The sequence below is a fragment of the Emys orbicularis genome, chromosome 10, assembly GCF_028017835.1.
Source record: "Emys orbicularis isolate rEmyOrb1 chromosome 10, rEmyOrb1.hap1, whole genome shotgun sequence".
NCBI lineage: Eukaryota > Metazoa > Chordata > Testudines > Emydidae > Emys > Emys orbicularis.
Window position 1 is genome coordinate 91,145,192 of NC_088692.1, and position 17,573 is coordinate 91,162,764.

The 17,573-nt window shown below is 45.0% G+C and overlaps 1 protein-coding gene across 1 annotated transcript in view; it reads left to right on the forward strand.

Annotated features, from left to right (window-relative positions):
• IQGAP1 (IQ motif containing GTPase activating protein 1) overlaps nucleotides 1-17,573 on the forward strand; it is a 178,739-nt gene that overhangs the window by 83,311 nt on the left and 77,855 nt on the right. Inside the window, exon 15 of the mRNA XM_065412617.1 lies at nucleotides 11,139-11,302. Within this exon, the coding sequence (XP_065268689.1) occupies nucleotides 11,139-11,302 (164 nt within the window). The remainder of the gene's footprint in view (nucleotides 1-11,138; nucleotides 11,303-17,573) is intronic.

Below are 17,573 nucleotides of genomic sequence, written 5' to 3' on the forward strand. Positions count from 1 at the left end.
TTTCCATAGCTACGTTAATAATCTCCATATGTGAAGAGAGGACATGTGACCTAAAGCTACCTTCCAGAAAGAAGTCTCTGGAGTTTCCCAGAGTCACTAGGTGTGCAAGACTGATTCTAGGCTAGCAGAATTTTCTACTCATTTCTTTCCTGTTTCATTCTTTGAAAAGATGACATTTTTTCAGTCCTGTGCATTAAATGGAATCTTCTGTATATGTAAGTAGGATGAAATAACTTTCCTGAGCTCTTTCCAGTATCTAGTCCAGTGTGTTCCCCAACAACGTCTTAGGGGTTTGCTACAAATGTTAGGGGCCAAGACTACATTAATCAGTGGAGACTAAGACCGACGGACTCTCTCTCTCATTCTTCCTGCCACAATTCAGTCCCCATTTACTGAAATATTTATTTCACCCCTGAAAAGATAGTGTATGGACTAGGAAAGGTTAAATTTTAATTTAAGAGCTTGCTGTCTTGATTAACTCATTTCCTGAATGCTCCAAATAGATACTGGGTTTCCTACTTGGGTCACATGAGCAAATCTCATTATGAAACCACAGAGAGAGACGGAGAAACCAAGCCAGCAATCACATAGTACTGTTTGTATGGGCAAGGTTTTAAGAAATGTAAGAATTGCCATACAGGACCAGAGCAGAAGTCTGGACATCCATGTAGTCCAATAACCTGCCTGAAAGAATCCTTATAATGAATCCCCCAATGGAATAACCTGTTCAGAGGGGAAGTTTCTTTTTATTCACTTAGTTAGTGGTTGGCTTATGCTCCTAAGCATGGGGAAATTTATAGCTCCTGTTTGAAATGTGTGTGTAATATAGAACTGTGGATGTTCTCATTACACACAAAAGTGTTGATCCCTTTTTGCATCCTGATAAATGTTTTTGACTCAATACCTTGTGGCAGTGAGTTCTAACAGATTAATGCATCATAGGCATCCTCTTGTATTATGAAAGAGGGCAAATAGGAGTGCCCGATTTACCTTTTCTATGTCATTTTTTGTTGTTGTTAATTCTATAATGTCCTCTCTTGTTCATCTCCTTTTCTGTCTTGCTAGGCCTCCTATCATGTTTGTCTCTCATCTGTGAGCCCCCTTTCTTTCTTTGTTATGGGTTTTTTTGAGACAGGATGACCAGAACTGAGCACAGTAATCAGGCAAGGACATCCTGTTGGCTTATATAGAGGCATAACTATATTTTCAGTATTTACTTTCTGTCCCATTCTTCATATGTCCCAACAGAAAGCAGAACTTGAGCTGGCTGGAGTGACAAAGCATGTTTCTTCCTCCCACCCATAAGAGAACTTTGCGGTCATCCAAACACAGCCCTTGTCATGGGAATGAAATTCAAAGTTTATGTTATATGGTCACATCAGATGTCTGTAATGGCCCTGGTTCCTAATGTGGGCCCTGCAATAGATCTGGACCATAATGATTTTGATTTTTGAATTTCTAAGAACATAAAAATGGCCATATTCGGTCAGACCAATGCTCCATCTAGCCCAGTATCCTGTCTTCTGACAGTGGCTGATGCCAGATGCTTCAGAGGGAAAGAACAGAACAGGATGATTATCAAGTGATCTATCATCTGTTGTTCAGTCCCAGCACCATGTAGTCACAGGCTTAGGGACACCCAAAACACGGGGTTGCATCTCTAGCCATCTTGTTTAATAGTCTCCATGAACTTCTCTAATTCTTGTTTGAACCCAGTTATACTGTTAGCCTGCACAACATCCGCAGGCAATGAGTTCCACAGATTGACTGTGCATTGTGTGAAGAAGTACTTCCTTATGTTTGTATTAAACCTGCTGCGTATTAGTTTCATTGAGTGACCCATGGTTTGTATGTTATGTGAAGGGGTAAATAACAATTCCTTATTCACTCGACACCATTCATGATTTTATAGACTTCTATCATAAGCCCTCTTAGTTGTCTCTTTTCCAAGGTGAAAAATCCCAGTCTTTTAAATCTCTTTTCATATGGAAGCTGTTCCATACCATTAATCATTTCCATTGATCTTCTTTTTACCTTTTCCAATGCTAATGCATCTTTTTTGAGATGGGGCGACCAGAACTGCACATAGTTATTCAAGGTATGGGTGTACCATGGATTTATATAGTGGCATTATGATATTTTTTTTCTTATCTATCCCTTTCCTAATGGTTAGCTTTTTTGACTGACACTGCATGTTGAGCGGATGTTTTCAGAGAACTATCCAGAATGACTCCCAAGATTTTTCTTGAGCAGTAACAGCTAATTTAGATCCCATCATTTTGTATGCATAGTTGGGATTATGGTTTCCATTGTGCATTACTTTGCATTTATCAACATTGAATTTCATCTGCCATTTTGTTGCCCAGTCACCCAGTTTTGGGAGATCCCTTATAGACAGCTTTGGACTTAACTATCTTGAGTAATTTAGTATTGTCTGCAAACTTTGCCACCTCAATGTTTACCCCTTTTTTGAGATCATTTATGAATATACTGAACAGCACTGGCCCCAGTACAGATCCTTGGGGGACCTGGCTATTTACCTCTCTCCACTGTGAAAACTGTCCATTTATTTCTATCCTTTGTTTCCTATCTTTTAACCAGTTACTGACCCATGAGAGGACTTTCACCCATTGGTGAGGCACTTGTCAAAGGCTTTCTGAAGATTCAAGTACCCTGTATCCACAAGTTTCAGAGTGGTAGCCGTGTTAGTCTGTATCAGCAAAAAGAACGAGGAGCACTTGTGGCACCTTAGAGACTAACAAATTTATTTGGGCATAAGGTTTTGTGGGCTAAAACCCACTTCATCGGATGCATGCAGTGGAAAATACAGTAGGAAGATATATATATATACACAGGGAACAATTAAAGTGGGCTATTATCAGCAGGAGAAAAAAAAACTTTTGTAGTGATAATCAGGATGGCCCATTTCAAACAGTTGACAAGAAGGTGTGAGTATCCACTAGATCACTCTTGTCCACATACTTGTTGATGCCCTTAAAGTAATCTCATAGATTGGAGAGGAATGATTTTCCTTTACAAATACCATGCTGACTCTTCCCCAAAATATCGTGTTCATCTACATGTCTGATAATTTTGTTTTTTATTATAGTTTCAACCAATTTGCCTGGTGTTGAAGTTAGGCTTACTGGCCACCTCTGGAGCCTTTTTAAAAAATTGGCATTACTTTAGCTACCCTCCAGTCATCTGGTTTAGAAGATTATTTAAGAGAGACGATACGCACCACAGTTAATAGTTCTGCAGTTACATTTTTTAGTTTCTTCAGAACTCTTGGGTGAATACCCATCTGGTTCTGGTGATTTATTACTGTTTAATTTATCAGTTTGTTCCAAAGCCGCCTCTGTTGATACCTCAATCTTGACAGTATCTCCGATTTGTCACATGAAAAGAATGACTCGGGTAAGAGAATCTCCCTCACATCTTGTGCAGTGAAGACCGATGCAAAGAATTCATTTAGCTTCTCCACAACGGCCATGTCTTTCACAAGTACTCCTTTAGCACCTCGATCGTCCAGTGGCCCCACTGATTGTTTGGCAGGTTTCCTGCTTCTGATGTGGTTTAAAAAAAAAAAAAATCCTGTTTTTGTGCCTTTTGCTAGTTGCTCTTCAAATTATTTTTTGGTCTGCCTAATTGTGCTTTTACACTTGACTTGCCAAAATTTATGCTCCTTAATATCTTCTTCACTAGGATTTGACTTCCAATTTTTAGAAAATGTCTTTTTGTCTCTAACTGCCTCTTTTACTCTGTTGTTTAGCTATAGTGGCAGTTTTTAGCCTTCTTACTTTCTTTTTTTATTTGGGGTATACATTTTGCTTGAGCCTCTCTTTGGTGTTTTTAAAAAGTTTCTGTGCAGCTTGCAGGCATTTCACTCTTATGACTATACCTTTTAATTTCCATTTAACTAGTTCCTCATTTTTGTGTAGTTCTCCTTTATGAAATTAAATGCTACTGTGGTGGGTTTCTTTGGTATTTTCTCCCCTATAAGGATGTTAGATTTAATTACATTATGGTCACTATTACTGAGTGGTTCAGCTACGGTCATCTCTTGGACCAGATCCTGTGCTCCATTTTGGACTAAATCAAGAATTGTGTCTTCCCTTGTGGATTCCAGTATTAGCTGCTCCAAGAAGCAGTCATTAATGTTATCTATAAATTTTATCTCTGCATCCTGTTCTGAGGTGACATGTACCCAGTCAATATGGGAGTAGTTGAAATTTCCTGTTATTATTGGGTTTTCTCTTTTTGTAGCCTCTCTAATCAACCTTGAGCATTTTACAGTCACCCTCCTGGTCAGGTGATCAGTAGTATATTTGTACTGTTATACTCAAGCATGGAATTCCAGCATGGAATCCATAGAGATTCTGTGATACAGTTTGATTCATTTAAGATTTTTAGTATATTTGACTCTGCTTTCTTTCACATATAGTGCCACTCTCCCACCAGCACGACCTACTCCGTGATTCCTATATATTTTGCACCCTGGTGTTACCATATCCCATTGATTATCTTCATTCCACTGAATTCCTGTGATGCCTCTTATATCAATATCCTCATTTAATACCAGGCACTCAAGTTTACCCATCGTGGTGGTGGTGGGGGGAATGAAGCGGCATGGTAGAGCTGTCGCCGAAGTGCCGCCAATCATGGCTTTATCTTTTTTTTTTTTTTTTTTTGCTTCACTGCTTGGGGCGGCAAAAAAAGCTGGAGCCGGCCCTGGTCCCTTCCAACCCTGATATTCTATGATCTTGTTCTGGAACAGCCCATTATCTTACTCAGGGAAAAAGGACCTGCTTAATCTGGGGCTAATGTATCTACCTTCTGTTACTCTACTGTAGCCATCTGGCCTGACCCTGTCACACTGCATAACAAACATCAATATTGCATATATCTTTCTATAGTCCTGTAACTAGTGTAACTTTCAATTTCAGAAATTTCATACTGTAAGCTCTTTGGGGCAGGGACCATACTCCTGTTCTGTGTTGTACAGTGCCTAGCACAGTGGTCTCCTGATTCATGGCTAGGGTTCCTAGGTGCTACAGAAATACCAATAAATTATAATTATAAGAAGAATACTGGGCATGGTCCAGCAAAAAGTATTTCTTCTTCGAGTAGTGTCCGTATGGGTGCTCCATTGTAGGTGTGCTTGCGTCCCTGCACTGCTGATCAGAGAACTTCGGTAGCAGTGTCCGTTAGGCCCGCATATGCGCTGTCTCTCTTTGTGCTGCGCCCCGAGGCTATCTAGCCCGCGCGGGCTAACCGCCTTCGGTTTCTTCTCAACTGCCCCGCCCCCTCTCCAATCTACAGAGCTATTCACAGTCCGTTAAGACCATTACTTCAATCTGCATTTCTATATTAGTTAGCCTCCTAGTTCATGGTTGTAGTTCTAGTTGTAGTTTCTTCTTATTTTACCTTTTAAAAAAAAAAAAAAAAAAAAAAAAAAAGACTAATTTCTTTCCCGCCTCTTCCCTTGTTGGGGACCTTTCCCCCAGTGGGGTATGCCCGGCTCACCGAGCTTCAAGAAGTGCTTCTCTTGCAAAGAGGCAATCCCTGTCGCAGATAAGCACTCCCAAGTGCATTTGTTGCCCTGGGGAAGTCTTCATTCAACAAAAGTGTGGATTTTGCCAGCAACTAAGGCCCCGGTCTCATAAGGATAGAGAGCACAGACAGAAGATGATCTTCATGGAGGCCACTCTCCGGACCCACGCCATGAGTCACCTGGCAAACATGAGTCTTCCCCACAGCCATTGGGACTGTTGGTACCGGTGGAATCCCGCCACTCCAGAGACCTCCGCGTGTTGGATGCACTGGAGTCCCCACCTCTTGGTACCAGGACCTCTGCACCAAGCCTCTACCAAGCACAGGAAGTATCTCCGCTGCCATGCCATGCCCCTCCGCCCTCTAGCGAGGGTTCAGACAGTGAGCCAGAGGAATTAGTGTCACAGTACTCCTCACAAGCTCTATATGGTGCTTATTATCAACAGAGCCCAAAGATACACCCATAGATGGCACCACCACCACCATCTTGGTACAGCCACGCATGGGCACCCACCACCCCAATGACCATGTTAGGACCTTTGGGCAGCACACTATCAGCAAGCCTCTCATGCTTCGAGCCTCACCTGGGAACCCTCGAGGCACATCCCCTCAGTCGCAGCATCTAAGTTTTCAGAACTGCCTCAATTCAGGGAGGAACAGAAAGCCGGTACTGAGGAGAAAGTTACACCGAGGATTATACCCTCCTTTTCGGATGAAACGGTCATGCCTCCTCCACCATCTTTGGGAGATGACTTCCGTCGCTTCCAGGAACTAGAGGAAGTCAGGGATACCCACCATCAACTTCTTGACATCCTCCACTCTTCATCCTTTCCAAAGATCGCTCTCATGATTAATAAGGCCATTTTAGACCTGGCAAAGTCAGTGTGGTAAACCCCAGCATCAGTGGCGCCAGCCTGCAAGCGAGTGAACAAATAATGCTATGTCCCCGTCAAGGAATCTGATTTCCTCCTTTCCCTCCCGCCACCCAACTCTATCGTGGTGGACATGGCCAACCCTTGACTGGTGTTGTCGGCTGAGCCACAGCTGACAACACCAGTCAAGGGCTACTCCCTAAGATAGGGATTGGAAGTGCCTGGACCTTTTGGGCAGAAAAGTATACTCCTCAGCGCTCTACAATTCCATTTCAGCAACTATCAGGCCCTCACGGCAAAATATGATTATATAAATTGCTCAAAAATTTATTGAAAAAAATGCCAGAAGCACATCGTGTCTCATTTAAGGCCATTATTCAGCTGGCAAAGACATTGCTGCAATTTGCCCTTGACGCGGCCGACGTGGTGGTTTGGTCCATCCCCACAACTATGGTGATGCAACGAGTGTCATGGCTCTGTTTTTTGGGCTTCCTGAAAGAGGTGCAGTTCACGGTTAAGGACCTTCTATTTGCAGGCACGAAGCTCTTCAGGAAGAAGACTAATGCCTCCCTTCACACCCTGAAGGTCTACAAGGCTACCCTCCCATCACTGGGTATCTAGACACTGGGACAAAAGAAATGATTTAGTCCCCAAACCCAACATAGACCACATATGCCTCAGTACCAACCTTATCACCACTACGAACCACAAAGAAGGAAAGGGGAATTCCCTAAATGCAAGCCATGTGGCCCACAATCTTTGTCTCAGCCCTCTACTTTTGATGGGTAGGTTGAGGCACTATTAGACCACTTCCCCTGATTGACACAGCTGTCCATCTTTCCACACCTATTTGGCCACCAATTGGCAGTGTTTTGCAGTGCCGGGGAATGCATAACATGGGACCGATGGGTCCTAGAGATTGTTCGAACTGGGAGCTCCATCCTTTTTACCTCCCTACCCTCGCCACAACACTCTTCCCCATCCCTCTTCAGGGACCCTTCTCATGAGAGTTTACGACGATTAGAGATAGATCACCTCCTCCAGTTAGGAGCCATAGAACCAGTACTTCAACATCTACGAGGCATCTATTATTTCCTAATACCCAAAAGGAAGGGAGGTTGGAGACCCATAGCAGATCTCAACAAGTTTGTTCAAGACTCAAAAATTCAAGATGGTCACCTCATCAACGATCATTCCAGCATTGGAACAGGGAGATTGGTTTTCAGCCCTCAACCTCTAGGACGCCTGTTTTCATATCTCAGTCTTACCGGCTCACAGATGATTTCTCAGATTCACTCTGGGACATGACCACTACCAATACAGAGTGTTCCCCTTTGGGCTATTATCAATCCTGAGATTTTCCCCCCAAGGTTCTCTCAGTGGTGGCCGCTCATTTACATTCTCAACGATCTACCTGTACTTGGATGATTGCCTCCTCAAAGCCCGATCTCTCTGAAAGGCTCACCAAGTCACTGAAGCTACAATTCACTTGTTTACAGAACTGGGCCCTCACTCCAGTGCAACACCTGGAATTCATAGGGGCCGACCTTGATTCGTTACAGGTCAAAGCCCTCTTACCTCAACATAGGTTCCTATCCTTAGTCACACTAATAAGCAGCATTCAAAACAGCCCACAAATACCAGTCAGGCTCTGCCTCCAATTCTTGGGTCATATGGCAGCCGGCACAGTGCTAATACCACATGCCAGGCTTCACATGTGATGCCTCCAAATGTGGTTCAGCTCGGTTTACAAAAAAGAACAGGCTGGACAAATCCCTGTCACCACCCACCAGGATCAAAAACTCTTCAGACTGGTGGAAAGACCCAGCCAATGTTTTGCAAAGGGGTCCCCTTCTCGCAAACATCACCATCGTTGCTCCTCACCACCGATGCATCACTCATAGGGTGGGGTGCACCTGTAAACAGCCTCACGATACACTTCTACCCCAATAGAACGCTGTCCTTGGGAGCCAAAAAATCTTACCGCGTTATACGTGAAACCGCGTTATATCTAACTTGCTTTGATTCCCCCTGAGTGCTGCTTTACCGCCTTATATCCGAATTTGTGTTATATCGGGTCGCATTATATCAGGGTAGAGGTGTACAAGGCAAATGGTGGCCCACAGAGATACCCCTTCATGTCAGTCTCCTCAAGCTAAGAACGGTCAGGAATACCTGCGCCCCTTTCCTCCCTCTGATCACAGGATCACACACAAAGATCCTAACAGACAACATAGCCTGTATGTACTACATCAATCGGCAGTGGGAAGCCAGGTTGCCCTTCCTATGTGCAGAAGTGATGAGGCTATGGAATTGGTGCATCTCCCACGACGTTATACTGTCTGTGGCTTATCTACCGGGCACAAAAAACTCGCAAATTCCCACAAGACCATGAGTGAGAGATACACCTGACTGTGCTTAACAATCTATTAAGACGATGGGGGGCACCATCCACAGGGCTCTTCGCCACTCACTGAACAAGAAATGTTCATGCTACTGCTCCAGAGCAGGAATGGGACAACTCTCCCTGGGTGATGCTCTCCACCTCCGCTGGGACCAGGACATTCTCTACAGCTTTCCTCTGTTTCTCCTACTGTCAAAGATCATGCTGAAAATAAAAAGGGATGGAGCTCACGTCCTTTGGATTGCTCCTACTTGGTTGAACAGACCTGGTAACCTTACCTGGCACAGCTCGCATCGTGCCAGCCAATCCCTCTCCCGGCCATCCCGCACCTCCTCTTGCAGAACAGAGGACATCCCAAGTTGGGATGTAGGGTGATTCTCCACCTCAAGGCATGGCTCCTGCTTGGTTCCAACACCTAGAAAGCTCCTGTTCAAGGGAGGTACCGGAGGTAATACTTCACAGTAGGAAGTCCTTGACACGACATACTTACCTGCAGAAATGGTCCAGGTTTCAGATTTGATGAACATCACAACAAATCTCTCCAACATCTGCGACTCTTCCGCATATCCTAGATTATGCTTTGACCCTAAAACAGTTGGGACAATCTCTAAGCTCTCTTAGGGCTCACTTAGTGGCTATAACAGCTTTCCACCAAACTGTAGAAAGATATTCAGTGCTGTCACACCCAACTACTAAAAGGTTCCTCAAGGATATAGTAAGCCTCTTCCCTCAACTTCGACTTTCTACCTCCATGTGGGACCTAAACCTGGTACTGAAAGAACTGACTAGGCCCACCTTTGAAGCCATGGAAACCTGTTTGCTGACATACCTATCAATGAAAATGGCCTTCCTGATAGCAATTACCTTGGCCAGGAGAGATGGTGGCTCTGATGGCGCATCCCCCTTCCACAGTATTTTTTCTGGACAAGATTATGCTCAGGCCGCATCCAAAATTCATCCCCAATATAACCTCTCCATTTTACATGAATCAATTGATTCACCTTCCAATCTTCTACCCAAGCCTCACCAAAACAACAGTGAGGCTATATTACATACCCTAGATGTCAGGAGAACGCTGGCCTTCTGCCTGGACAGGACAAAGGCCTTCAGGAAGTTCCCTAGGATTTTCTTCTCCATTGCGGAAAGATCCAAGGGCTCAGCAATATCTGCCAAAAGGCTCTCGAATTGTATCAGACATTGTTACCAAGTTCGAAACATGACTCCTCCAGACTCTATTCGTACACACTCCACAAGGTCGATCTCTTCTTCTGTCACCTTCTTCAAGAATGTCCTTATTTCAGAAATCTGTAGAGCAGCGACATGGGCATCAGTTCACACTTTCGCCAAATGCTTTGCGATCACTGGGGACTCTGTCTCCGATGCCTTGGCTCCATGGTCCCTCCGACTCCAAAGTCCCAGCCCTCCAGAAGGGGTACTGCTCAGGAGTCACCTTCAGTGACAAGAACTCCGAAGTAGAGAGGAGGACGTTGGGTTGTGGAGCACCCATAGGGGTGCTATTTAATGAAGTAGTAGTAGTTACCTTGTGGTTCTTTGAGATGTGTCCACCCTCCTCCCCTCTCCTTCGGATTTCTTGTCTCTGACTCTGTGGTAGAGAAGGAATTGAGGGGCGTTAGCCTGCGCATTCTAGCTAGCCCACGCACATTTCCCCCAAATTAGCCTGGAGATTCCTCTGTAGAGAGGATTAAACCTGGACACTTTTAGTTTGAGATACAGCCTTTTTTTTTTTTTTTTTTTTTTTTTTTTTTAATTAAACGTGCAAAACAGTGTCCTAATTTTTTTGGATGTAGAAAGTTTTGGGGTTTTGTTTGTTTTTAAACCATCACACAAATGAAGTATTCATACTGATTTAATTGGATCTGTCAGCTGCCTTTGACACTGTTGAAGGTGGTATCGACATGTTTGCAGTCTATAGTAAGAGTAGATGGAATTGGTTTTGCAGTGGCTCTGCTCCTGGGTGTTGAGAAGACCCGGGGGGAGAGTGGTGATCATCTGAGGTGAGGGGGCTCATGCTGGATGCCATAGGGCTCTTTATGTCTCTCCTTATGGTTTCCTTGAGCCATTGAGCAGTTTGGTTTTTGTACTGTGCCCAGAGCACTGAATGGATACTGTACATGTGACGAAATTAGATAGGTGTCTTCACCAGAAAAGCTGAGTTTATGTTGAAAATGTCATTATAATTCTCAGCTGACACCAGTTTTAATAAGGACTCTAGCCATTCAGCGATGATAAAACTTTGCTTGTGATCTTCTGCTGACCAGAAACTGTCCCTTACATTCTTTCTTTTCTAGGGATTTTAGCAATTGGGCTTATTAATGAAGCTCTGGACGAGGGAGACACCAGAAAGACCCTTCAAGCCTTACAGATCCCTGCAGCAAAACTGGAGGGGGTAACCCCAAAGGTAGCACAGCACTACCAGGACACGTTGATCCGAGCCAAGAGGGAGAAAGCACAGGTGAGTGCTATTAAACAGGTCTCTGCAGAATTTTTATAGTCCAGCATATTCTGTTGTGTGATTATGGCAGAAATAGTGCTGATGTCAGTGGAGCAATTGTCAGGCCTTCTGTGGGGATGATCATATTTTGACACTTAGGTTTTGTCTACACTAAAAAAAAATAGTTTTGTAACCACAAGCTGGATGTCGCCATAAACCCAGGAAACTGCTGCAGACATACTGATTGCATGCAATGGATCATTGCATCTCTTGTTATTGCTTCAGTTCAGTGCATACAACAGAGGTTGTACTAATGCATTTTGGGACTCTTGGAGCACCAATTCTATAGTGTGCAGCACTTTTGTTGAGAGCACACAGAGGCTTTTGGGTAATTTTCAGAAGTGAGGTCCTTCAGTGTGCAGCAAATACACAGACCCAAAATCACTGGATTTATAACTTCTCAAAACCTGCAATTTTCATGGATTCATGGATTTTTAAGACCAAGAGGGACAATTATGATCACCTAGTTGGGTCTCTGATGTAACATAGGCAATGGAATTTTCACTCAGTAATCCCTGTAACAAGCCCAATAATTTATGGATGAACAAGAACTTTTAGAAAGACATCCAGTCTTGATTGAAATTCCCCCAAGTGATGGACATCCTTTGGTAAATTGTAAGAATGGTTAATTACCCTCACTGTTATAAATTTGCATTTTATTAGTGGATCTTGTTCTGCATTTGCTAGATTAAAAAACCCTCTAGGTATTAAATATCTTCTCCCTGTGAAGTACATGTAGACTGTGATCAAATCACCTTTTAGCACTCTCTTTAGTAAGTTAAATAGATTGAACTATTGTCTTTCTCACTGTATGGAAGATTTTCTGGATCACAAATTATTCTTTTAGCTCTTCTCTGAATCTTCTTCAATTTTTCAACATCCTTCTTGAAGTGTAGAGTCTAGTAGCAGTTGCACCAATGCCACAGAGGTAATATAACCTCCCTACTCCTACACAAAGAAAGAACAGGAGTACTTGTGGCACCTTAGAGACTAACAAATTTATTTGAGCATAAGCTTTTGTGGGCTACAGCCCACTTCTTCGGATGCATCACTTAAGCCAAACTTTTGACAGGTGGACGCCAGCATGTGTTCCTCATTTATTGGCTGCCCTAACTGAGAGACCTGGGGTCTGATTTGCAAAAGTGCTGAGCACTCACGACCAGGGCTGCCGAGAGCAGGTTCGGGCCCCAGTGAACATTTTTTTTCGGGCGGACCAGCTAAACAGGGCCGATGAGAGGAGGGGGAAGCCGGGGCCGGAATTTTTTCCGGCCCCCCAACAAGGGTGGACCGGCTAAACAGGGCTGACGAGGGAGGGGGGAAGCCGGGCCCCCTTCCAGACCGCCGGACCCCGGTAATTTGTACCGGTTTCTCTCCCCCCCCCTCGTCGGCCCTGCTCACAACTGTAAGTGAAATCAGTGGGAACTGTACTGTGAGTATATAAAGTGCTCGGTATTCTGAAAAAATCTGATTCTAGAGAGGTCTCAGATTGGGCACCCAAATGTAGTGGGCAGTTGACAATTTGGGGCTTAATCTCTCTGGCTATGTCTACACTGCAGCTGGGAGCGAGCCTTCCAACCCAGGTAGACAGACTTGTGCTAGCAGGGCTCATGCTAGCACACTAAAAATAGCTGTGTGGACATTGTGACACTGGCAGAGGCTTGGGCTAGCCACTTGAACTCAAACCCATCCTACTCCCTGGGTCTGAGCTCAGGTGGTTGGTCTGACCCTCCCCTGGTGCTGTAGTGTTTGCACAGCTATTTTTAGCATTCTTGTGTGAGTCCTGGTAACTCAAGTCTCTTTACCTGGGCTTGGAGGCTGTGTTCCCTCTAAGCTGTGTGGTCGCGTGGCTGCCCAGGAGTGAATCCAGTGCCACGCACAGTGGCATGTGTTAAGGTGCCACTCCCCTTACTACTCTGGAGCCGCGTCGCTCGTGCCCTCTGCTTTCGAGCCCCTGGCCAACTGCTCCCGGGACCCTCCTGCTTGCTGTGCAGAGTGGTGGGGGGGGGAGGAGGGGGGGGAGCACTGATGTCAGGGTGTCCACCTCCCCCTGCCCATGTACCCCATCTCTGCAGAGCAGGGGAGGGGGGACAGGGTTCAGGAACAGGAGAGCTGCAGCTGCTGCTGTCTGAGCTTTCTCGTGAGTGCCTTAAAGAGACAGTGCAAGGTCTCTAATAGATTTCCCCAGCGCGTGCTCACCTCCCAACACATACTTGTGGTGGTGGTGGTGTTACTTCTTGGTACTTCCTGCAATGCACATATATTTTCAGTAATTTTATTCTTTCAAAGTGGTGGTGTTTTAGTTTTTTAATTGGTCTATGCATTTCATAATTTTATTTCTCTCTCATGCTTAAATTTAATTAATTGAGTAGTGAATTCTAAAATGCCTAATCTGTCCTGGCTGGAGTAATTATCCCTATGGTAACTTTTAAAAAATATATATTATATCTAGGTTTTTTGTTTCTACTGGTGTCACACATCCGCACATTACCTTAATATTCGTGCACATAACAAAATTCATTACGCACATGGATGGAAAAAAATAGAGGGAACATTGCTTGGAGGCTCACTCCCAACTGCATTGTAGACATACCCTCTGTGCCTCATGTGTACTATAATGAAAGCACCATAGAAAACCTATGAGGAAATGGATGATTGTATATTCAGTGCAGGGTTTGCATGGTGGCAGTAAATAATGTATGTGGTCACGTGTTGTATGACAAGGATTAAAAAGAAATATTGACTAGCTATCCTTTCATTGAGCAATATCCATTCTGAGCACTGAATGAGACAAAGGTCCTGTGGAAAATATAACATGTGATCATGTAATTAAAGTTTGAATCATAATCAGTCAAATGAAGTTTGTACAGGTAGCCTTCATTTTGGCATTTCCTAACTTTTAAGTGCTTGACTTTGCAATATTAGCATTCTCTTAATATCAGTTTTTAATGTAAAATATAACTAATATTATAATATAAAAAATAAAATTTTAGAGACCAACGAATAACCGATTCATTGAGAGATTTGGGGAAGGAGAGATCATGCAAAACATGCTACCAACAAGCTGCCTGCTTACTTACTTCTCTTGCTTCCTATCCCTGATCTGATGATTGTCCAATTGTCTGTAAAGAATCTGGCAGGCTTTCAGCACTAGATAATAACAAGCGGAAGTTAGGGAGATAATTAAGTGGCTCATCTTCATAGCTGGGGAAGGGGTAGGGGGCATGATTCTTGTTGGGATGTGCCTGCTTTGGGTAGTTTGGAGTCAGAAACTGACCTTGCCTTTTTCTGTTCTCCCTGGGGAAGGGGATGCTAGATTTCTCTGCCTTTGGTGACTTGAGGAGGAGAGTTTCATACAGCTTATCTCGGAATCCATCACTGACTTATCTAAGCAGAAATTTGGTTTGAGACTAAGGCCTGCGTTGAGCTCAGCAGTGGTTCCATATAAACGTAAATTTTTGAAATGGAGATGGCTGATAATTGCACAAATTACTATTGCAAACGAGGGCCCTGAAAGGGTTAAAAACTCTCAGGAACTGATCTGGGGTTGAATCATTTCCTTTTGCTGAGTCAGTGTGAAATAATGAGCTCCTTTTAGTGTGCTGGGAGCTTGTGCCAGGCTGGGCTGGTAACTGCAGTTGGGGTGAAATTGCCTTTTTTGGGCATTAACTCAGCTTCAGGGCCCCTCCCAGCTGCACTTTAAGTAATTTTAGAAATTGAGATATTAGACTACAGTATAGAAGGAAAATAGTGAAAATCTTTAACCTGACTAGTACTGACTAGTAAATTTGTGTATCTTGGACTGACTGTATGATTGCCATGAGTAACAGTCACTTAGGCTTGGTCTACACTTACCCCCCAATTCGAACTAAGGTACGCAACTTCAGCTACGTGAATAACGTAGCTGAAGTTCGAAGTACCTTAGTTCGAACTTACCTCGGTCCACACGCGGCAGGCAGGCTCCCCCGTCGACGCCGCGGTTCCCCCGTCGACGCCGCGGTACTCCTCTCGTCTAGCTGGAGTACCGCAGTCGACGGCGATCACTTCCTGGTTCGACTTATCGCGTCCAGACAAGACGCGATAAGTCGAACCCAGAACTTCGATTCCCAGCCGCCGAACTAGCGGCTGGGTGTAGACATACCCTTAGTTTCTCCTTGGATGGTGGGCTACTGTATGACATTTTGTACATTATGTACATAGCTGACATTTTCCAGGCAACAGTGCATGTGGAAGTTTTTAGAGAAGTCAAAAGCAAGGTCTGTTTTCATAGAGAAGAAAGAGAAACAGTTTCCTTACTATTCACTGCATGTGGCTGAAGCCCTGCAATGCTAAATGTGTGGGGGGTTTTCCAAAGCCATCCTAGTCCTCCGGACATGCTGTGGATTGACTTTTACTAGCAGAGATTGGAGTGTGCAAAGTTGTTACCTTTATCAAAGTGGACTAGAAAAGTCCTCTTCCCCCCTCCACCTGGACAGTTTCTCTCCTTCTGCCATTCTCCTGGGATCAGGTTGACTTTTAGCTGAAAGCTGCCTGTTTTGGACATGTTGCTCTCTTGAGTGAAAGGGACAGATATCCAGGTCATTGTGTGACCTGTCTCAAAGCTACAGAATTAAACTATGTTAATAGGACAAATTCAGAGGATATGTTAGGAAATGCCTCTTTTGGAACTGACCCTCAAAACCCGTTTCACGCTGTAGAGAGTGGCTCTTTATGCTGTATGGCTGTGGTGCACTTTGTGCTAGAGTTGAGCATTTCCTGTATTCTGTACAGTGAGGGCTGAGGGACGTGGTTTCAGTTTTTAGTAATTAGCAACAGGAAGCAAATGGTGGGTGGGGAGAGACTATACTTGGCAGCTGCAAGGTCATTTGTTCTTCATGCATATGTTTTGGGTCTTCGTTAAACTTCTACCCCTTTTCCCTCATCTCAGTCTCCTGCACATAAACACAGCTGACTAGTTTTGTTCAGAGTCCAACCAGAACAGTTTAGTGTGTGTGATGAAGGCCCTATATATAATGGCCTGTTAAACAGGGTTCCCACGCTTAGTTTAAAGTCTGTTTGAACTCACTTCCAGCCAAAGACCATTCTAACTCTTTTTGGCCTCGCAATGTGGATGGGGAGAAACCAAGTTTGAATCATGTTTAAGAACTCTTTTCAAATGTTTTGTAGCCTCTTTGTAAATAGGCTAGAGCAGGGGTGGGCAAACTACGGCCCAGGGGTCATATCCAGCCCTTCAGACGTTTTAATCCAGTCCTCGAGCTGCTGCCAGCAAGTGGGGTTGGGGGCTTGCCCTGTTCCAGTGCTCCAGCCAAGGAGCTGGGTCAGGGGCTTGCCCCACTCCGCACATGCCATGGCGCCACACGGCTCCCAGAAGCAGCGGCATGTCCCCCCTCCGGCTCCTATGCATAGGGGTAACCAGGGGGCTCCATGCGCTGCCCCTGCCCCAAGCGCCATCCCAGCAGCTCCCATTGGCCGGGAACCATGGCCAATGGGAGCTGCAGGGTTGGTGCCTGCAGACAGGGCAGTGTGCAGAGCTGCCTGGCCGCGCCTCTGCGTAGGAGCTGGAGTGGGGGACATGCTGCTGCTTCCGGAAGTTGCTTGAGGTAAGCGCCACCTGGAGCCTACACCCCTGACCTCCTTCCATGCCCCAACCCCCTGCCCCAGCCCTAATCCCCCTCCCACCCTCCTAACCGCTTGGTCTCAGCCCAGAGCACCCTCCTGCACCCCTAGCCCCTCATCCCCAACCCCACCCCCAGCCGGAGCCCTCATCTCCCCCCCGCACCCTAACCCCCGGCCCAGAGCCCCCTCCCGCACCCTGATCTCCTAATTTCTGGCTCCACCCCAGAGCCCGCACTCCCAGCCAGAGTCCTCACCCCGTCCCGCACCCCAACCCCCAATTTCGTGAGTATTCATGGCCCGCCATACAATTTCCATACCTAGATGTGGCCCTCGGGCCAAAAAGTTTGCCCACCCCAGGCTAGAGTATGTTTCCCTGATAGTATGGGAAGAAATGTCCTCCAAGTGGCTTTAGGCTACTTGGTGCTAATTCAGTGGCCTATTGCTCTCGTGTCCCTGATCTCTGATTATTAAAGCTATGCACAATATTAGAATCTATCAGTTGCTTCCCCTTCCTCAGCAAATTTATCTTTGGAAATGAGATGATGGGAGAAGAATAGGAGAACCTGCTTGAGTTATGGTTGTAGCAGCCTCTGCTGGTCACAGGAACACATGAAGTTTT